We start from the raw sequence: 22,434 nt of genomic DNA, 5'->3' as shown, positions 1-22,434 counted from the left end.
TTAATGGCTATGGTCTATTTCATTACAGCAGGAGCAGAACAGTCACTTATTTACTTCTGTTACTCTTCTTCTACGAACATTTTTTTCAACCTGATTCTTCATGAGGAGGACAATTGTGTATGCTGCATTACCAGATCTTGTATGGATGTTAATTCTGTGCAAAACCGGGCAACAACATTGTGGCTGTTGATCTAGCACTAATGTGTACCAGAGTGAATTCCAATGCGAATCCAAACAGGCAGCCCTGGCAGATGTCTCAGCTCAAAAGATCCCATGAAGCTGAGGATGTCCAGAGCCATCATGGAGATGTCCACTGCGTGCCGGTTGCCATTCCTCTTTGGTAAACCACTCACCACCATGTAAGCGTCACCAATGGTCTCCACCTATGGAAATAAAATCAGAACTCACTATTTCCAGACATAGAAAAGTACATCTTTAGTTAAAAGCAGAAAGCTTTTATCAGATCCTCTTGTTCATGACTAAACATTTCTTCCCCTGAGAGCAGGATTGATTAGTTTAAGGTAGCTGGCACTTGGGTATATGAGTGTTTATAACTATACCAAACATTCCAGTTAATGAATGTGTGACCACCTACTGTAGGAAATTTGGTATAAGTAGGCATAGTGAAAGCATATTTAAATGAAGTAATCCTGATCTGTTTTTCTCTCTTTTGCTTTGCTTAGAAGGCAGATTCCCAAATCCACATCATGCAATTTGATTTGTGTGTCCACTGCTTGTAAATGAACAGAAGTACAGAGGTAATCACCTTGTAAACATCATGATGGTCAAGAATGTGGTCAAAGTTCTTGTAGATATCATTAAGCATATCTACCACCTCCATAGGGGTGCTGTATTTGCAGAGCGTGGTGAAGCCAACAATGTCACTGAAGTAGATAGTGACTTCTTCAAACAGCTCTGGCTCTACCAGGCCAGTCTCCTTCAAAGACTTTACTACTGGCCTGTGGAAATAGAGAAGGCAGGAACACAGATGACTGGTGTTTACTATTAAAGGTATTTCTTCATGCAACCCTATCACAGTATTGCTTTCTGTGTAGGAAACGTTAAACAGTTTGCTGAAAACTGCCATTGTAATCACATTTTAGATGCCCGTAATGCCTTTCAGCCAGGAACCTCAAAGTACTTACAGACTTTCCAAATCCATGTGTGTGAATAGCCATGAGGAAACTGAGACACAGGCAACTGAGCTTCTTGGTTAAGGTCAGAAACAGGGATATTGAGTCAAATTTAAAACTGAAATTCTGAAGTTCCTGACATGTAGACCTGTATTCTACCCACAAAATAAGTAAGAAGAGATATATTTTTTCTTCTTTTCCAGCACAGAAGTAATTTCATTATAATAATTACATCAACTCATCCTGTTTTCAGATGAGATATGTTAGTCTCGTAATCTATGGAAGAAAAATTCAATGCCATGACAATCAATGTCTATTCAAGAGGGACCTTCTTTTTCTTGCAATTCTAAATTCAGGGAAATATCTGTTCCTAGTGGTGATATTAGAAGAGAGGAACTGAAAGAGACCCAGAAAATTATAGGTTTTGCACAATGCTGTGTTCCATCTGCAATGAAACAGTAATAGTGTGGTAGGAACAATAGAGTGGAAGGAGACATTAATTCCTTCTTGCACTATCTATACAGCCAGATCATTCCTGATTTTCCCCAGAACTGGATTAAACACTTTTTGTGGGAGTGTGTGTGTATTTGTGTGATGAGTCATAAAACCAGTAACCTGACTACTGAAATACCCTTGAAACTAGTAATGGCATACCAGGATAGTTTTACTATTCCAAATGTGTGCAATATCAATATTAGAATGTCAAAAATAGTTATCCTACAGCATACTCTGAAGAATCCATCCAACCCAGTATGGCCCAGCCAACCTCAGCCCCTCTCTTGCGTTGCTAAACCCCAGCCTGAAGTTTGACTCCATTCCTGCTCTTCAGTTGAAGACACTCCTTGTAACCAGCAAGGTGCTGGAGCAAAGCAAAGTTCTGTGATGTAGGATCACTGCAGATCTGTGCTCCCTGGAAGGCAGTAAAAGAGAGGCTTGTGCTGGAAAGGGAGATCCTGTGCATGAAGAAATGTTGAGGAAGATAATGAGTGCCAGTACCATCTTGGCATGAAACTCTCTCTATAGGGGGGAGAGCTCAGGGACAGCTGCTTCTCCTTTCTTTCCTTGCAGGATTAGATTAGATGGGAAGAAAACAGGACATGAACATTAATCCCATCCCCTACTCTGCAAGAATCAGGTATATATAAATAAAATGCCAGCGAAAATCCTCCTGGCCAGTTACCTTGGAAGTAACATGAAATTAAGCCTGTCTGCTCTGTCCCTCTCTGCTTTGTACAGCTCTGTCCTTTCTTCCACCAGGTGTTCCAAGTTCCGGGAGTACAGCTGTAGACGCCGGATCAGGGTATCCATGTAGCTTTCATTGGTCTGGCCATGGAAATTACTGCAAATAACAGAATTCCATAGGAGTCAAGAAGAAAGACTGATAGATTCAGGTAGCACATTTTTGGAAGTAGCTAAAAAGAGGCAAAAAAGCAACAGAACACTTCTCTAGTGTTTGACTTCCCTGTAGTTAGAACGCAAAGTGCCTCGAAGTGCATCAAGTGCATAATTCTTTTGCTTGCTTGGAGGTCTTATGATGAATCAGAAGTCTGTAATCCACATTTGTCAGTTGGAGCTGGTAATTCTCAGAGCACCCTTCTATCACCTAATCCTGCTAATATTGTCAATTCCACATTACCTTAGGTAACCCAGGAACGTTCATTTGTAGAAAGTAACTGAGAAGCTCAGATCCTGAGAGAAAGCTAAAAAATAATAGGTAGAAAACTGCACGTAATGTTTAGATGGGGACTTCAGCCAGAAGAATTAAGACTAATTTCACTCACAAAATCCTGCCGACTTAAGCCTACTAACCCCTTGAAGCAGAAGTGTGGTAACATGAGCCACTTTAACCCCTTTTTGTCTGGGCAGCCTGCACTCACCAAAGCAGTCTGGAAGTAATTGGGACCAGGCTGACTGGAAGAGTCAGATTAGTATTGTATCCAACAGGACTTCTAAATCAGTCTTAATTTAAACAAATATTGTATCAGGGATGCCTCATCTTATACTCACATGAGAAGAACACCATTTTGCATGTGACAAGAGGCAGCCTCTTTGCTTATGTAGGATGGAGGCTTAGGAGATGTACCAGGAGGCCTCTATACTCAGCTGTAGAAAGGTTATTCAGCTGATACATTCAGTTATGCATAGTACAACTGTCCTGTCCATGTAAAGTGCAAAATGATGCTGTTGGGGTTTGTTGATTGGGAGAGCCTTAAAAACTGGAGAGTGCTGTGCCAGGAGAAGTGATTAAAAGCTCACAGTTTGGTCACTGGAATAATTAATTCCAACAAAATTTGGCAGGAACAATGCAGCACTGTCCAGGTGAAAGACCTGTGTAACCACACAGGGTTTATCCATCTATGACCCTTATTATTCTCCCACAACTTCGTACCACCAAAGCCCGGTAATTAATAGTTCTTGTGAGTTACAACTCAACATTTCTAGTCAGCTTAATTTGGGACCATCCAAACTTTCAAATCATTCAAACATCTTTGTGCATTAATTTACCAAAACTTAAATGACATGAGTCATCCAACTCTTGACTAGAGACAGAGAGGGAATTACTTGATTGGTTTAAATCCCTAATTATCCAGCTTGCTACTTTCATAATGTACCAATCTGAGGTATGGGGATCATCTCATCCTCACTCAGCTAGTACACTGTACACAGGTGTATGTATACATAATATATGCACATGCTCATCTACTTTTCTGCCAAAGAATAAAAGAGGATCTAAGTGAAGGCACAATGTTTTCCACTGACTGAATCATAACCAAACAATTTACACACTTAAAAAGATAAGCTGTCTAATAGAGGAGGAATGTGGAGGATCTTAAAAAACAAAGCCCCTGCTGCTCACCTGAATATTTTAGCCAGGGTACTCTCAATTTTCTTAAAGTCAGGCCTTTTCTCTGGATCTTCCTCCCAGCAGCTCTTCACTAGTGTATATACCTTCAAAAAAAATTTAAGGACAAGTCCACCTGAGTAATGAATATAGACAGAGAGCAGTGCTGAACACCACTAGTTCATTAGGGAATTTCTGGTTACTCTTGACAAGCAACGTATTTAATTGAGTGTCTAGATGTCTTGAACCTATGGTTAGAACACTCATTGCAGGCATCTTAACTCTGTGATGACTAGTGACATGATCTTAACTTGAGTTTGCAATATGGAAATGAAAGGCAAGTAAATGGATCTGGTCTTGCAGAGTGGTGTGAGACACAAGTTACTGACATGGTGGTAAATGCTTATTTCCATGGTAATTCCACGTGGTAATTATATATCCCATGTTTCAGATTTTTCTGAAACTGGTGATTCAGACAAAAAGAATGGGGATGATTGTTGAATATGTGAATATCTACAACATAAACATTTTCACCTGAGTAAGAAGCCACAGGGGCTATATCAGTGGAGACAGGTATACTTGAGAGGTATACCATACTATAATTCATCCCATCTCAAGGATATCTAAAATAGGTCAGAAGAGTGATACCATGTAAGTGTCTGTTTCTTTCCAGTGAAATAATTTCCATGAGTCGTATTTCATATTGCTGGTAAGAAGTATAGAATGCAATTTTTTGCCACAAGTTAGAGCATTTGGCGTAAAATGCATGACTTTCACCTTGCCATGAAGGAAGCCTAAACATAGGCTTTAGTTTGGCCAGGACTTCCACCCTTTGCCCAGAAAATGGCTTCATTAATTATTAGCTTACTTCTATCTGTCTTTCTCCCACTGTTTCCAAGGTCAGGTCTGGTCGGAAAGGCTTTGCTCCTTTGCCACTCTCCACTCTGTAAATTTTCTCTAGTACACAAAAAAGATCAAAGTTTTAAACAAAAAAGCATAAGGAGGACATTTATTGTGTATAACAGTCTATAATGTTACTGTAAAAACAGAAGTCTTGATGACAGTTCCCTCATTTTGGTGTGAATTTCAACTTTGGAGTGTTTCTAAATACATGGCACAAGACCAAAATGGGTTGGCTTGAAGGTCCCTGAAAGCAACATTAATAGAAATGTACATGAGTATTTATTGGTCACAGTAGACATGGTTATGGCATCTTCTCAAATGAATGTTGGGCATCATTAGTGTGCATCTTAGCATGAAGTATAATTATAGTAAAAAACAATTTGAAAAGCCCGTTGCAACTTGATCAAAAGTGGGGAGACATACACCACTCATTAGAGCTGTTCAAATCATCCTGCAGGTGCTTACCTTCCTTAAAATTAAGCTATTAATTTAAATGGGTTAAAAGCATTGCATTTTTTAACTCATTTGTACTCCTAGTCATTAAACCCATTCTATGAAAGTTATTTGGACTCTGAACACATCAAAATCAGGCTGCATTTGCATAACTCAATTTAAGCACAGTAAGAGAGCTAAAGCAAAAACATCTTCCTTTGTATTTCTCCTGCAGACTTCAAGAACTCCAGGGGAAGGGGGGTGTTTAAAAAAGAGAAGTAGTTTTTTACCTCTGAAGTAAAGGGTAGTTAAAAGCGATTTGTGAATCAGAACAGATAATTTGTTAATAATGTCTGATTATTTTGTGGATACAATTTTACTAAAGGAAGCATATAATGACATGAGGAAGGTTTGTAATTGCACTAGTCTAGGGCAGCTACAGATGCCTAAACATGCTCAATGTGCATGATCACCCCAAAATGATACAGCAGCTTCCAACTTTTTGGTACAGAAATTACACACTAGAGAAGGAGCAGAGTTTCCCAAATGTTTTAGAGTGGAGAAACTGTTGAGAAGTCTTCTGTGGGCTAGGAGGCAGGAAAGTCTGTGTAGGGCTCATGTATGCATGAGCAATGTGCTGCATTTCCACGCTTGGACACGCACCTATTAGCAATACTGCAATTAGTGGCAGAAAGCAGTGAAACAAGGAGGCAACTTGAATTGAGCATTGGTACATGGCAAGATTTCACAGTCTTGAGCAGTGAATGAGGTGTTTCTGCAGAAGAGTGGAGTAACCAGACAGGGAGCAGCTTCTTGCAGAGATGTGTGTGAAGAGGACTGTGACCTACTTACTTCTACACATTAGAAATCCAGTTCTGTATACCTGTAATGGGACTTCTTCCCTCTCATTAGCAGCAATGTTACTGTACATTAAGTTGACTGACACATATTTTCATGTTGAGAAAATTGGCTCACTGAGTAACTGAAAGTAGAGCTTCATTTTTCTATACTGGTGGATTGAGCTCAGGTATGGGGTTTTTTTAAATAAGTCTTTTAAAGTCTGAACACAGCCTTTGCTGCTGTCATTTAAGCCTGGAGAAGCAGTTATATCAGTTGTCCTGAAATATCTGTATCATGCCTTCTAATTTGCAGAGACTAACTTGTGATAGCCTAGCCATTGAAAGAATTTATCTCATGACATAAAAACCAAATGAATCTAACATACAGCAGGGACATTTCTTTGTCCATTACCACTGACTCTAATTTAGTACTTTTCCCCCTCTTTTTCTCCTGGACATTTGTAAATTAATGGTCATCCCAAGTTTGAGCTACTGTCTCCCAAAGTTAGATGATGCCACAAACAAAATGCAGAAGTGTTTGAATAAGTATGGTTCACTGTCTTGTTCATCCTGGCTAATGAATGAATCAGGCATTTAAATGAGGAGCCACTTCAGCAATATGTAATAAAACTAATTCCTTTCTATTGCAAGAAATTTGATGGATTGATGAATATCTTTTACTTAACTTGCATAAACAAAAGTCAAGAATAATACCAGAAGCCATTAGACCAGCAATATATATTTTAGACATCTAATAATGCTTTTATGGAAAAAAAGGGTTTGTGAAGAAAACAATCTCCTCACTGAATTGAAAATGTAGAATTTCAGCTGAAATTTACAAAGCAGATTATTTTTTTAAGTTACAGTGGATCCAGACTTACCAAATGGATTTCACGCCTAGTAAATTTATTGTTCTCTTACCTCACATGCTAATATGTAACCACCTCCAGCACCATCACTTAAGTACTGTTAGGCACCTAGCTTAGGTGCTACAAATTCTTTAAGTTGCATGGATGAACCTCATGCTGTTTGAAAGGGACAGTCTTTCCAAAAGGACAGAATACAGTGTTAAGATACAGGTCAAAGATAAAACAAGGAGCAAGGTTTATGACACTGTGACAGGCAGAGTCAAATGCAGAGCAGTGAGGATACCACCACATCTCAGAAAAGCCAGGAAACACTATGTCTAAGGCTAACTTAATAACCATTAACACAAAACAGAAAGGCTGCAACTGCTCAATAGGCAGTTAAAAGAATGTAGTTTGCTATGGACTTGCTTTACAAGTCAAAGTGAGCAAGGTAAGGCATTGCAATTTCTCCATGTTGGCAATATTTGTAAAGTTCTTGCATTCAAAAGGACTGTGCCTGCCTCTTCCCAAGGAATAGGAATAGAAAGGCTTTATTTTCTCTACCTTTTATTAAGCATGGAGTCCTGAAGAGTTTGCTTTACGGGGAACAGCCATTTCTAATCTCATTTAGATCTACATTTATATTGTAGAGTTGGTGATGTCAAAAACTGTGTTTCCCCAAATATGAACACAGATTTGTGATAATGTAGGATGATGAACATGCTCCAGAAATTTTTCCCAAATGTGACTCAGTAAAAGATCTGTTGGGCTGTCGAGCTGCTGCTCTAGATGTTTTAAATGTGAGGCAGATCTAACAGAATGACTCAGAGGTAAAGGCAATGTCTGAATTAGTTGTTAGTAACTGTTGTTAGTCACTAGGAAAATCCCAAGCCCTCACATGTTTCTCTGCCAGTTCTAGTATATAATGATGCCTGGATTCTGGGAATTGGGATTGACTGGGCTGGATAGGGGTGGATATTGTCCTGGATTTAGCTAGGGTAGTTAATTTTTTCTCAGAAACATTTGGCGTATTGTGTTTTGAATTTGGAATAAGAATGGTGTTGATAACACTTAGATGTTTTGGTATTTTGCTAAGTTGTATTTATCCTAAATCAAGGACTTTTTTTTTTTTTTTTTTTTTTTAAATTTGTCTCAGGTCCTCTGCCTGTGAGGGGGTACATAAAAGAAACTGAGAGAGAGCATCACTGGTACATGTTACCCAGACTGACCAAAGGGATATTCCCCACCAAAGAACATCATGCCTGGCATATAAACTGGGGGGAGTTACCTGGAAGGGAAGATTATCTGTGTTCAGGAAGGGGAGTCTTGTATAGGTCAGCAGGTACTGAGCAATTTCATTGTTCATCCCTTGATTTTCCATTTTTATTATAATATTATTTCTTATACTTTATATTTATAATAATAAATATCTATTATATTTATTATACTTTTTATTTCTAGATATTTATAATATTTATAGTGTTAGCATATTTATTGTCATTTATTATCAATTATTACTGTAATTTATCATTATAATTGTATTTTACTTTATTTTCAATTATTTAACTGTTCTTATCTCAACCTATAAATTTTACTTTGATTCTCCTCCTCATTCCACCAGGGGGAAGGATGGTAGAGGCAGGGGTTGAGCAAGTGGCTATATGGTCCTAAATTTCCAGCTGGGCTTAAAACCACAACAGCCACTCAAAAACAATGTCACAAAATGCACAATACAGAGCGTAACAGATGCACTACAGGAAGAGATGAGTTTTCTGACAGACGTTAAATTGCTAAAGTTAATTATAACCACCTTGAATGAAGTCTGAATTGCCAGTTTTTAAATGCCAGCTGTTCTTGTGTCATGCAGCTGAGTTTTTGTTGTTCTGTTTTGACAATGCTGATTTATACTGCCTAAAATAAATGGCATATTACATGTTGTTTACAAGTCATAATAGAAAAACCTTTGAAGCCTTTAAATGTTACAGTAAGCGTGGACAGCGTTGTATAATGTTAACTTCGTAATGCTTTGCTCCAGGTGAGAAGGGAACAGAAAGGGCAAGAAAACTCAATGCAAACTTTATTTACAGAAGTAGAGACACTTGTCCCCACAGTGAGATCCTTCAAACAGGCTCTTTAATCACCACACAGAGTAAGGAGCAGATGTTCAAGCAGTTATCAGAGACAGTGCCTTTCACAAAACATGGAGAATAGGCCAGTTACAGCTACAACCATCCCAGAAGGCTGCAATAAAGGAGAAATCTTTGGAATTACCTCTGTTGTCCCGGCAGTGTCTGGTGTAGAACGTCTCTCTGCGTAGGATGATTTCTTGGGCAATGATCCCATAGCTGTACACATCACCCTTCTGAGATACATCAGCGTGCCGGAGATGCTCAGGAGCTGTCCACAGGTCTGAAGATCCAGATGGCGATGGGGGATAATGTAAAAGGGAAAGGAGGAAAGTAATTGCAAAAGGGTGATTTTTCTCAGACCATCCACTGGCTATAAAGACATTTCCTTTTGCTCTTTTCATATCCAATCCAGAGCCCACTGGTATTGTGTTATTTCCTACTTTAGCATTTTTCTTGAGAAGCTGACATCAATACAGATTAGATAAGCCTCTGATGTAGTTTTCAGTTTTCTGGGATTTGCTGACCCTGCTATTTTCCACTGTAGATGCAGACTCTGACACCTTCAGAAATGTTATGTTTATTGGGAATGAACTTGCTTTTCTTAGCTATGTTTCACAGGCTTCTTAGAAATAGCCTATGCATCTGGATAAGACCAAGGAATGTCAGTGTGTCACTGCTAGAGACATGAAACGATGAAGCAGGCAGCAGGAGGTGAAGCAGGAAAGCTCTCTACTTTATTTTTTGACTCCATACATACAGTTTTACAAGCAGGCCAAGATTGGCTACACAGGTAGCCACTTCTTCAACCTCGTTGGTGAACATCACCATCAATCATATTTCTCCTCTGGGAGGAGAAATATGTAAACAATAGATAATTTCTAAAAATATACATAGTTACTTGAAGCTGTGTGAGAACAAATGCAAACAGTGAAAAGCAGGCAAACTCGAGGCAACATCAGTGCTATAATAAAAAAACCCTGAGCCATAAATTGTTGAGCTGGGAGATGCAAGGTGTTTTTATACACAGTGTCTGATGAGAAGACTGCAATATTTCACAATGGCCTTGATATCATGAAGCTACTGAAATAATTCTCAAGTGCTTTTGAGCCTGACATAGTATTATCTGCTCATAACTACTTGCTTTCTACAGCAATTATTAATCTGTATTTCTAGTGCAATGAGCACCACTGTACCTCAAAACCAGAATGCTGCCATTCAACAGCTGTGACCTGCTGGTGACATACCATAACAGTGACCTGAACACAGTGACCCTGAGGACAGTGTTATGATATTAGGCTGTAACATCCAGCCACAATGAATCTGTGGATCTCTTGTGAAACAGTGAGTTTTCTTCAAGGACATAGACTGAGTAACCAGAAATTTGATTGAAAGTTGCTTACAAGCAATAAAAGATAAACACATTACAATGCAATAATAATAATAACAATAATAATATATAAAATTTTAACATTGTAAAATGAAGAATTAATAGAACATTTTATGTTCAGTGCACTTTTCTTAGTCCATTTTAATGTTCTTATTGCTACTCTTGAGTGTGTTTGTGTCTGAATGTAAAATTTTTCTTCAAACCAGTTGCAACCAGTTTGTTTTCAGGTCATATGCTGCAGTTACAGTACAGTGCTGTGCTTATTATACCCCAAGCTCTGCTCTACAGATCCATATGACATAATTTCAGATGGGCTCATATTTTCACTCCAGAACGAGTAAGAAGGAAAAGATGAGTAGAAATGAGTGTTCTATTTTCCAGAAATATTCTATGAATGTGAGATGAATAGAAAATGTAAAGAAAAGCTATTAATATTATTCCAATCTGGTTTAGCATATATCACTAGATTCCTAACTCAGGAATAAGAAACAGAGTTATCATCACATATCAATATAATATTCCTTCAAGGATTATCAATCATGCCTGTTAATGTTTAAATGATATCACAGAGCACTGTGGTAACACATGTATCTAATAAATTACAAGTTTTATGGTAAATTAACTCCTTTTTTTCTTCAAACAGTTTCAGTATTACTGCTGAAAAGAGCTGTTTGCATGAAAGGACTAGGATACTGAAAATGTGTCTTACATCTCAATCACAAGTGAAATCTGTTTTCTAAACTAAAACTTGAATATTCACCTTCCTTTCCCTCTCACACTGCCTAATTTCTTTCACTACTTGCTAGAATTTCTTTCATTGTGTTATTTAAGTTAAAACAATATAACAGCTGCTATAATATGAATCAAAGTTGCATTGTTTTGTACTGTGTACAAGGTATAATTAGACCCTACTGGTCTGTGAAGATAAGAAAATTCCACTGAGTTGGAAACCATGAAGGAGAGTCCAGCTGGGCATTTTTTTACCTTTCCTTGGAGGCAGAATTGAATTACAGCCAAAATCAGTGATCTTCACTACCATGCGATTGTCTACTACACAATTTGTGGATTTGAGTCGACCATGGACTTCAGTTTTGCTTGAGTGCAGGTAAGACATCCCCTGTGGTTGAGGATAAAAGAGAAAGTACAACTGCATGTGAGACTCTCAGATGTTACCATACTCAACAAGAGTGTGAATATAGCATAATATCTGTGCAAGTAATTAGATGGACTTCATCTGCAATGGATATGCATAAATCACAATTCCCTTTCATATTATTATTTTACAAAGGAGACTTTCCAAGGTCTTAGGAATAGTCAGTGTTAAGAAATGAGGAAGTGGGTCATGTCATAGGAGGCCATCCTTTCTCTTAGTTAAAAACAATCTGACATAGCATCTGGTTTTGTCAATATTAGAACACAAGTAATTAAGGAAATGTATTTCCTCCCACAACAGTTTTAATTTCACTTGCAGTAAATGTTTTTTGGTAAATTTACTAAAGATTTCTTGGAATGTCACACAAAGAAGTGCTTCTAACTACACGTTCATCCAACAGACAGAAGGGGTGTGAGAGGAATTGCTCCCTATGTCTGAATCTTCTTTGAAGATCACTGTACACCAGAGATGTTATTTGAAACATTTGCAGCAGTTTCTATAACTGCAAAGCAGAGGGCTCCAGAGCAGTCAGTGCAGAGTGTCAGATGATGCACTAGGGCTTAGATCAGACAAAGGACCAGACTAGATTCATAAAGGTCTCTACAGAACTGACTGTTTATGGTTTTGACTGTATAAGTCAATATATACCAGCTATCCACGAGCTAAACTTGAAGTGAGCATTAGGCCTGTCCAATGCAGTTTCATCTTTATTTCCTGAGATTCACATTCCTGACTCACAACACACATAGGCTTACAGAGTTGTGTAGCTTGCCCCTTTTTACTCATCGCCTCTGAAATTATGTGATTTAGTCTAAGATACTCAAATACCATGCAACACATGAGAAGGGGCTAGCACTGAGGCACAGCAGGGAAAATAACATTATTAAGTGGGTGTCAACTGAAGAAGGGAGTAGGTATGCTAATTTGTACCCTCTTCCTATTATTTATTCTGTTTCATCTCACTCTTCTGAACTACTTAAACTCACATCTACTTACAACCTATTGCTGGTTGTTTTTCTTCCTATAGTCCTCTTTTCCTCATGCTCAGTATATGAAGTGCAATCTATATCCTGTGGAAGCTAGAACAGGTGTGTCATATCTGCTTAGTTTCTTTTGTGAATGATCTTCCACTTGGGCTCCTTCCTACATGTATAGCTCATCCTTTTGTATAACTAAATTTTGTAGATAGAATCTCATCAGGGTTACACGGCCCATGTGGTCATGAATACACTGTATGACATGCTGGATTTTCTTTTCAAATACTGGGTTACCCATAACTGGGAATGGGTCAGCAAATGCTACAAGAGATTACTGAGATATGAGCTGAGTTTTGGGCAGAGCAGATGTATGTCTGAGACACAAGCAGCCTGCAAAAGATGCAATCTCTGGAGAATGTTGTTGGACTGGTTATCCTGGACCTATCTAGACCATGCCAAATTTACAGAAACTGTGTGCACACTATACCAAAGGAACACATTTCTTGATTAAGCAGCTTTAAGCATGCAGCCCTGATGACACTACCCAGGATGTTTTGCCTGCTTTAGGTCCTATTTCCTCCAGCAGCGCCTTCTTCCAGCTCCTGCTTTCATTAGCCACAAAACATTCCCATTACTGCAGCAGAATTCCCAATTAGTATCAGCATCAAATTACAGGCAAAGGTAATTTAGATTTCCTTACCCCAAGGCTTTCTTGTTAACAATTTCTGGAGGCAAAGGTCTTATAGATGTACCTGATAAAATTTTCCTCTTTCCTCCCCACTATCCTATGCACCTACCTGAAAACACAGAACCTATTAAAAACCCAAAGTGATTTTCAAAATTTATAATGACTTTCAGTACAATAGTTCCAATTTTTTGAGCATTCTTGTAACCTTTGGTCTGGAGCAAAGGTTTAGTTCTGACTGACAAAGTTTTTCCTGGCACAATGCAAGAATATTACAATCTATTGCACAATATCCTGCAGTAGCCACTTATTTAATAAATAGTATTGCAACAACAGTGTATGCACTAATAACTACAAGGCTTGATTACTGCAATTCCCTCTCATCAGACTTTTCATCAGAGCTCTTTTGTCACATGGCCAAATCCATGTAGCTACAAGGTGGTCCCATCAATCCTAGAGGCAGCTATGATAACAAAAAAGAAAGAAAAGGTGAGGGTGGGGGGAAGTAAACAGAGTACATTTAGGGCTTCCCCTTTGGCCACCCCACCTTCTCTATTGAACTAGAGACTACTCCAAGAATAGTCATCACTTGGCAGTTTGCACCAGGGAACACAAGTAACCCAACCTTTGTTCAGAAACAAATGCAGCAGCTTCTCATGCAAGCATAGTATGGGGACTGTTTAGTAAAAGCAGAGTGTACAAAAGTGGTGGTGTGGAGAGGAAAAAGGATCTCAAAAGGAAGGCAAAGCAACTGCTGCATCTGGTCATAGGTATTTTAACAGCCTGGAGAGCTGTGGCTGGACTTGAAAAGGATAGATACTGAGATGAGACAAACTGGAGTTGAGAGGCCATGAAATTACTTCTTTAAAAAGAGAAGCCATTCAAGTAAATACAGACAGGGTGCTTGGAGGTTTAGAAGATATGATTTGGAAAAAGCAATAATAGAGTTTCATGGTAATGTGTAGGTCCCAGAAACTTCACCACAGTATCAAGTCAAGGAATAGGAGAGGTTGTCAGATCATCCAAACGACAGTAATTTTCCTGATATTCCTAGGTACATCCAAGTTTTCATGAATTGTTTGTGAACCATCTCTACTAACACAGCTAATAATGCTCAGGAGCCATTCCACATAACAGATGCTGTGTGCCAATCCATCCTCAGATGCCACATCCCCTTTACCAATGGTGCAGCAAATGACTGGCTGTGAAGTCTCAGTACGAATGCAATCACTGGGCATTTGGTCACCCCCATCAGACAGACTGGGAGTTCTCTTTCCTCATAAACAGAGAGAGTATCCTTATTTTCTAAGGAAACATCTGAAGGTGAACTGCAAAGGGTCAAAAAAATACCCTAGGTTTCGATATGTTTTAAGGAGGAAGGGAAACTCCTCTGCTGCTATTTAAAATGAAACTTTATCTGAATGTTAACTGAACTTGAAAGTCATTAACAAGGCCAACAAACTGTGACAGTTTGGATTAAGGAGGCTTTAATAAAGCACAAGATTTTCAATGTCTCTTTAGAACAGACACAGTGGAGTCATTCATCATGGAGACCAAATCTGAACTGGTTCATGTAGGGAAACAGGAGGACCATCTGACTGCAAACCAGCAATAGGAAGAGGAGAACAGCTGAGCACTAGCAAAAGACAGAGGTGATTCTCTACATTATCTATAGAAGTATAATGAATTATTATACCAGTGAATTACAAAGGGTCCTTACCTACTAGCTATACAGTTAGAACTCTCTAATGTAGAACAGAATTTCCTTTACTGTGTATATTGATTTTTCCTACCACAAGGACCTAAAAAGCAAAGATCTGCTAAAAGCTACTGAAAACCAGCCTTCATTTCTGTACAAGATTAATTTTTTCCCTCTCAAACTGCTTGAAATGGTTAGCTGTAGTGAGAAACTAGAGTTTCTCAATCTAGTGAAAAAATCAGGACAGTACATAAACAGTTTGTTTAGAAAAAGTTGGTCCCATCTCTGGATATAAATCAGAATAATTCTGTGATTTGAAAAAATACAATTTTGTTCTGTATGTTTTACCTGAGACCACAAAGTGTGTTTTGCAGAGCTTGTGACTGCATAAGACCTACTTATCAGAGCCACTGGTCAGCAGAATTGTAACTCTCTGATCTGTGGGCCACATTTCTTTGGGGTGTACTTCATTCATTTATTTATAAATAGCCCCAAGCTAGTTCTGGACCCTATTTCCTCCTTCAGTCTAAAAGCCACTGGCTTCTGCCTCAGATACCTGTTCCCAGAGGAGATAAGACTGGCAGGGCATACAGCTCTAAGAAAGAAGAAGACCTTGAGAGCTACACTCCTCAGAGGATCAGTTTTGCAAGACAGGACAGGTTGATTTACATTGCACTGTCAGCAGTCCACTTACCTTGGCAATATCATACAAGACAGAGATCTTAAATTCCCAGTCCATGAATGTGCCATCAGGGTAGGATATTTTATCATTTAAAACATCCTGTCAAGGGAAGAAAAGTTTTTCAGGGAAAAAGCAGAAGATGAGATATGGGTATACAAATTGCATGCCTTTCAACCAGCAACTTTCCTTTTTATAGAGAGTATATGCACTAGAACAGAAGTTGACTGGAAAAAATAGGGATTGTTAAATATATATGAAGTTTACACAGAGCTAGAAAAGTGGGGACTACAGAAAAGAAGCATTTCTGCAATTAAAAACAGGTTGTGAATTTAGTCATCCAGACAAGTCTTTACTAACACAAAATAGCTGAGAAACAAACGGTCAAGTTTTGCAAGAGTAAGGGGGAGAGGATTTTCCATGTTTTGTGCTCACAGTCCATTTCCTACCTATTTACTGCTAGCCTTACAAGTTCAAAGTTAACTGTTGCTTTATCTTTGCCTGCCAGTCATTTACTGTTGTTTCAGCCACTATGGCATCCACTGATACAAGTAAACTTCCATGAGTGTGCCAGTTTACTAGAAAATAACTTAGAGAGAGAACAATTATTTTGCTGCCTTGCTGTGAGTTTGTTCCAGAGACCACTGCTATTGATGACAGTTTTTGTGTGATCACAGAAGCAGAGACAATATATACCCTCAGAAGAGCTGATGATTATCATTTCATGATTGACACTGAAATAATATTGGTAGTAATAAACTATAAGTCTTTCCATCCTTTTGCCGGCATCAATTTACCATTTCTTTTTATAAACAAAAATTAAGGGTTGTTTTCCCTTATAATGCAGAACTTGCCATTGTTTTTCCTTACTAATATGAAATATACTCTTTTTTTCTGTCCTTGCACACTCTGTGGTACACAAGCACATCAGCAGAGACAACAGCTACAGCTTGGAAAATGAAGAGAAAGTTATATCCTATATGCTTCCAATAGGGGACACAATACAAGCACTGGCTGTTGCTGTGGCCTGAGCCTGTACTTTTCCTTGGCTCCACCTCACCTCGTCCTCTTGCTGCTGAGAACCATCAAAGCAACAGCAGCACCTAGGGAGGGATGGAGACAACCAAACATGGGAGAGGAAACTTAAAAAGGAAAAAACCCTGCCACCACTTGCCCAGTCCATGGCTGCTGCATGAGGGTCAAAGACACAGTGATGGGGATTTCTTTTCTTACTTTGAAATTTGATCATTTGGGGGTAGAAAGAGGTAACATTCTTTACCCGCAGAGATCCTCTTTCGCAGTATTCAATCACCCCGAAGATCATGGTGTCTATCTTCACAGTACCATAGAACTTGGTCAGGTTGTAATAATCAATCTGTAGCAACTAGAGCAGAGACATTTAATCTGTTTTTAAAAGCAATCATTTTTAGTACAGAAACACAGGACATGGATATTTGTGTGACATGGTTTTTTATCTCAGTACCTGGTAAGATGTATGACTTCCCCTTAAACCAGGGTGTACTAAGGGACTGAGTGAAATATTTGAAGACATTGGTCATTACAGAGCCTTCTGGATGAGGGAGATAAGAGTGGTTGCTCTTGGATACTGCAAGTTAATTCCAGAGCCCACTGTAGTATCTATTACTGCCTCTCTATCAAACCTTCCAGCTGACCAGAATAGCCATTATGTGTGACAGAATGTTGTGCATCAGTAAGTAAATGGGCAAGTAATAAAAATTTAATGATGCTGCACAATATTATGGAGTTTGTCCATTTAAATAGACAACTGTAGTTTACTTTGAGGGATTTTTAGAGTTAATTGAATTTGCATATAGCAGTGTTGTGTAAAAGGAAAACCATTCAAAAAAAAGATGCAGTACTGCAGCCAAATGAATCTCCCTTGTTGAAAGAGTCTGTATGCAGCAGTCAGTAGAGAGTAACTTATATTTAAAGATCTGCAATTGGCATTCAATAATAAGATCTAACTACAACATTCCACTACTGATGAATTAGTATGATATGAGCCAAAAGAGTCGACTGCCTTTTAGCATCAGCTATAAAAATTTAGTAAGGCCCCCATGAATTACTTCATTCATCCTCAGCTTGACTGGCACACAAATCAAACTCTAAAGTGGTGATGAGATCACATAACAAAGATAAAGTTCATCAAACAATATCCTTTGGGGAACTCATTACCTGTCCACCTCACAAACACACACAAACATATGGCTGTTGGTGTTGACAGTGGAAAGCAATTACTTCTCTCACAGACTCCATCCCACCCTGCTGTGTCCAGTTCCTATGTGCAACAGTTACCTTGTTCAGTTCTATTTTTTGCTTCTCTGAGAAATTACCATCACTGTTTTTGAGATCCTTTAGGATCACCACCTGAAGGAAAAATACCAGTGGGGAAAAAAATCATAGGTTTAGTACAACAGCAACTCATATTTCTTTTCCAAGAAACATCCATACAAAAGAAATACTTCAGAAACACCTGCCTACTGCCTCACTGTTGGAGTTTCAGTTAATCAGCTAATAAGTACTGGAGCGATATTTTCTGCAAAGCATTTAGATCTATCAGTTGTGCAGATTTTAACAAGAATATACCTCAATCAGGCAGACACCTCTACTGGATGCACAAGAATTGCCATGTAAATGTCTGTCCTCCAATAACCTATTCACCTATTCAATACCAAAATGTATCAGATTTCTGGTCCCTGTGTTTATGCTTCTGTGCTGCTAGGCAAGGGGTTCATGGAGTCTAATATTTAGCCTTCTGACAGTAAACAAAGTACAAAGCAGCTGATAGGGAAGAAATGGCTTACTCCTTCCATAAGAGCAAACCATTTTGCAAGCTCGGGGAGTCAGAATAACCTCCTCCTAAAAAGGGCCCTCCTAAAGGTGAAGAAGGGAGCACGGACACTGCAGTCAGATTACCTTCTTGTCATACTTGCCCTGTCGAAGTCTCTGGCTAGTGTCACGTCTCTTATCTTCATCAATCTGAGAACAAAAAAGAATCATTAACTTGGAATTATCACCTACTCCCCACCTGACAGGTCCAGAGAGATGAGTAATGACTCTGTATGCCAGGCAGAGAAGCATAAACCTCTCTCTCTAGGGAGGGTCACTACATGCCGCAGGAGGTGTGGGACATCCATGCCACTCCCAGGCCCTCCAACTGCTGTTTTCATGCTCTTGGGCATTACAGAGGCATAACAAAGCACCGTGAAATCAATACCCAGCCCATTCCCCCATCATAAAATGAGTTTTACTGATCTGAACAGGTATATTCTGTTAGGGAGCAATAGATTGGGAATAATCTCTATTTCTTCAATACAGCAAATGTGGGTTAATTTTTTTTTTTAATTAAAAAAAAAGAAAAAAAAAAAAGAAAAAAAAAAGGTTAACAAGTCCTAGTCCTACCAGAGCCATAGGGTGCTGTAGTCAGAAAATGTCAAAACTCCAGCACTGATTGTCTTTAGGAGAGAGAATCCAAGACCCAGCTTTGGGTAGTGTGCTTCTCTTACCTTCAAACTAACATGACTTGTCTCACTGGTCTCCAGAGGCAAGATTTCCTCAGGAGGTATATGGGACCACTTCTTCCACCGGCGCTCATTATCTCTCCTGTACTTCCTGAAGAACAAGAGAAGTCTTTCAGAATATCCTACCAGTGAACCAAAACTCTCAACAGGAGATTAGGACAAGGAAGCATCTAGTGTCAGGATGACACAAGGATGGTGTTGCAGGTTGATGAGACTTGAGCACAAACCCTGTGGCTCTCCTCCAGATTTTTAGTTTGAGGAGACTCTTTAGTTCTCCTAGGGAAAGCCTAAATGCTCATTCATTCTGTAGCAGAACAGAACAGATTTAGCACAACAACTGCTAGGCAACTGCCAGTGTCTCAAGGGGTGGTCAGAAAAATTTAAAGCATAAAGGGCCATTCTGGATTTTATATAGTTTTCTCCTCCATGTTATTAAATGTACTTGGAAAAGAGGCCCCAGAAATATATGCAAGCCAAAGGAAGTCCTGCCGTCAACAGTGGATAGTAAGACTCCTGTGAAACAATGCCAGGAGAGGAGGTGTTGAGTGATGAGGTGCCTTTTTGTGGGTGTCCCGTGTATTCTACACATTTTGTAAAAATGAGGGCAGAGTCCTTGACAATGCATCCAACTATCTCCTTACTTGTGCAAGCCCTTCCTCTGCTAAAAAAACGCACAGGATTGACTGGAGAGCTTTCAGGAGAATCCTAACACACTGATGACTGCTGACAAATGCTCCAAATGGCAGAACCCATGCTATTGACTAGCAACACAAATATTCCCTTGTTCACTACATTTTTAGCACATATTTGCACGAGAAAAAGAAGACCAACAATTGCAGTAAGAACTGTTTTTCTCTGTTCTACCTTGTAAGGTATGTCTGCATGTACTACAGTTCTAACTGGTATCAGCTGGTGATAAAGAACATTCCAAACTGAATTAAAATCTACTAGGTCTAATATTTAACTATATGTTTCTCAGGACTTAGACTTTTTACTTTGTAGTGAGAACTTCACAGGTAGCTGTGGAATAGTTCAAGTGTCCTAGAAACTTAAAGAGATAAAGAATGAACAATAAGGCTTTTTTATTTTCGTAGGAATTTCTCTTCTTCTTTGTTTGTTAGGGGACAATCATTGGTAGCAATTATATTTGAGAAGTTTGCTGTTATTTTGACCCTAAAAGGGCAAGTTTTAGTCTAAAATAAATCTCAGAAATCTCTTCTATATTTGATGCTTGGGAATATCACAATGATATGTATACACTAATAACCTAGTCATCTAAACATCTTTAGATTTTATGCATTTGCAAATATGGAAAAGTATAGAATCTTTTACAAGTCCAGACTTTTGTTTATTAATTTTCATAGGCGTTGCAAACTTTACTGTCTGTTTATATGTTAGTGCTTAGATGTGACAATGATTAGCTCCAGTTGTCTTGAATACAACCGGATATGTAAGAGTTGTGTATCTGTATCTTTGACTTTTCCTTTGTTTTAGTTATCAAGGCATATTGGACTACTCAAAATAAGAGAGCCTGAGTAGCATCTGTTTCTAATAAATCTTTCTTAAGATATGATTTTCTTACTTCTTCTGAAGTTCTCTGATATAAAACAAAGATATAGACAGAAAAAGGATGCACAGGTAAGATAATTTTCTTTAAGATTAAAGAAATTCTTATACTTTGGAACTGTGGTGGGATTTCTTCCATCAAAATGAGGCATCAATGATTTCTATTTCTGCTTTTTCCATAATGATAAATCTGGACTTGAAATGCCAAGCCATTAGAAAAATTTTTATGCAGGGTGTTGGACTGAGTTGAAGGCATGGATCCATGCAATGAAAACACCAAAACCTCATGGTGTTTTTACTCCTACAGTGTCTCAAGGGAAATACCACCTTCTACACTGAACTTTTATGTCACCAATGCATGAAAGAAATATAAGTGAATCCCAAGAACGCCAAAGATGGGTAGTAAAAGTGGAAAAATTCTGAAGATTGGTCTGAGACTTATATTTCCTTGTATGTGTAGTAATCAGAGCTTTTTAGCAGATGCAAGAACACTGAGCCTTGCTGCATCTTCTCCCTTGATTATTAACCTGTCATAACAGCACCAAGGATGCAAGCACTATTTGGCATATACCTAAGAGTTCACACTAGGGCCAACCACATGGGTATATAAGGTAAGCTAATGAATGGCTCCTCAAGGAGAGATCAAAGGCATTGTCCTAGTGGGAAAACTGTTCAAGGACAAACACACAGAAAGCCAAAGGGGTTGGTACCTTAGGATCAGCAAAGAGATGAACAGAACCAGAATCACAATTCCCGCAAGCGTAAAGACAGCAATAGTCAAGACTTGTGGGCCTGCAGAAAACAAAAAAATGAAAGATAAACAACTTCATGGAGGATGCTGAAAAACAATATTGTATTTAAGAAATTACCCTCACACACACACATGCAAATAACAGTAGCTGACCAAGGATACTTTTTGGTCACATCGAAATAGAGAGGCTTTGGTAAAGTCCAGCACCTTGGGATGACACTTGCCTCTTTCATTGTGGGATGAAGCACGACCCAGAGCAGTGCAGTCTTACATCCCCACCTGAGGCGTGGGAAATCTGTAGGGACACCCAGGCAATGGTGCTGTAGAGCACCATTCCTCTACAGTAGGAAATTAATATGCTATAGAGGGAAATTAATCTGGTGGCAGCACAAAGCCAGTAAAGTGTTCTTGGAAGCTGCCAGGAGCCAAACAGTTTGAAAATCATAGAGAGCACACAAGGGTTCTAATCCTGAGCAGGCAGACAGCATGAACAAGGCTGGGAACTGACAAAGGTTTTAATGTTGATTGCCTTACTGTGGAAAAGGAAACTGAAGTCTCTCTTGGGTCTGTTCTTAGATCTCAGGGGTACTGGGAAGGAAAGCTGCTGGCAGCCACCAACTTCCTTTGAAGAGTGACAGGCCATTAACACAGAGCTGCATCTGGTGGTCACATGTCTACGGTGTACCTACTTTACTGAGGAAGTGTCTCGGGCAAAAAAGGCAGAGGAGAATCAGGTTTTGTAGATTGCCATGTTGATTAAGGACTGTAAAAGAGCTAAATTATTCAGCCTTACTGAGGCTAATATACTTCTGTCTGTGCCCAGAAACAGAAATGAAGGCACACAGAAAAAGTGATCAAGTGTAAAAATT

The 22,434-nt window shown here is 38.9% G+C and overlaps 1 protein-coding gene across 1 annotated transcript in view; it reads right to left on the bottom strand.

Moving 5' to 3' along the window:
- GUCY2C (guanylate cyclase 2C) overlaps nucleotides 1-22,434 on the bottom strand; it is a 45,183-nt gene that overhangs the window by 4,784 nt on the left and 17,965 nt on the right. Inside the window, exons 11-23 of the mRNA XM_066319842.1 lie at nucleotides 21,525-21,606; nucleotides 19,234-19,339; nucleotides 18,644-18,706; nucleotides 18,023-18,094; nucleotides 16,986-17,090; nucleotides 15,722-15,808; nucleotides 11,498-11,630; nucleotides 9,269-9,406; nucleotides 4,844-4,932; nucleotides 3,991-4,082; nucleotides 2,314-2,472; nucleotides 767-959; nucleotides 209-383 (exon numbers count right to left, since the gene is read on the bottom strand). Coding sequence (XP_066175939.1) covers nucleotides 209-383; nucleotides 767-959; nucleotides 2,314-2,472; nucleotides 3,991-4,082; nucleotides 4,844-4,932; nucleotides 9,269-9,406; nucleotides 11,498-11,630; nucleotides 15,722-15,808; nucleotides 16,986-17,090; nucleotides 18,023-18,094; nucleotides 18,644-18,706; nucleotides 19,234-19,339; nucleotides 21,525-21,606 — 1,494 coding nt within the window. The remainder of the gene's footprint in view (nucleotides 1-208; nucleotides 384-766; nucleotides 960-2,313; nucleotides 2,473-3,990; nucleotides 4,083-4,843; nucleotides 4,933-9,268; nucleotides 9,407-11,497; nucleotides 11,631-15,721; nucleotides 15,809-16,985; nucleotides 17,091-18,022; nucleotides 18,095-18,643; nucleotides 18,707-19,233; nucleotides 19,340-21,524; nucleotides 21,607-22,434) is intronic.

The sequence above is a fragment of the Sylvia atricapilla genome, chromosome 5 (genome assembly GCF_009819655.1).
Source record: "Sylvia atricapilla isolate bSylAtr1 chromosome 5, bSylAtr1.pri, whole genome shotgun sequence".
NCBI lineage: Eukaryota > Metazoa > Chordata > Aves > Passeriformes > Sylviidae > Sylvia > Sylvia atricapilla.
This window is presented reverse-complemented; position numbering and strand designations above follow the sequence as displayed.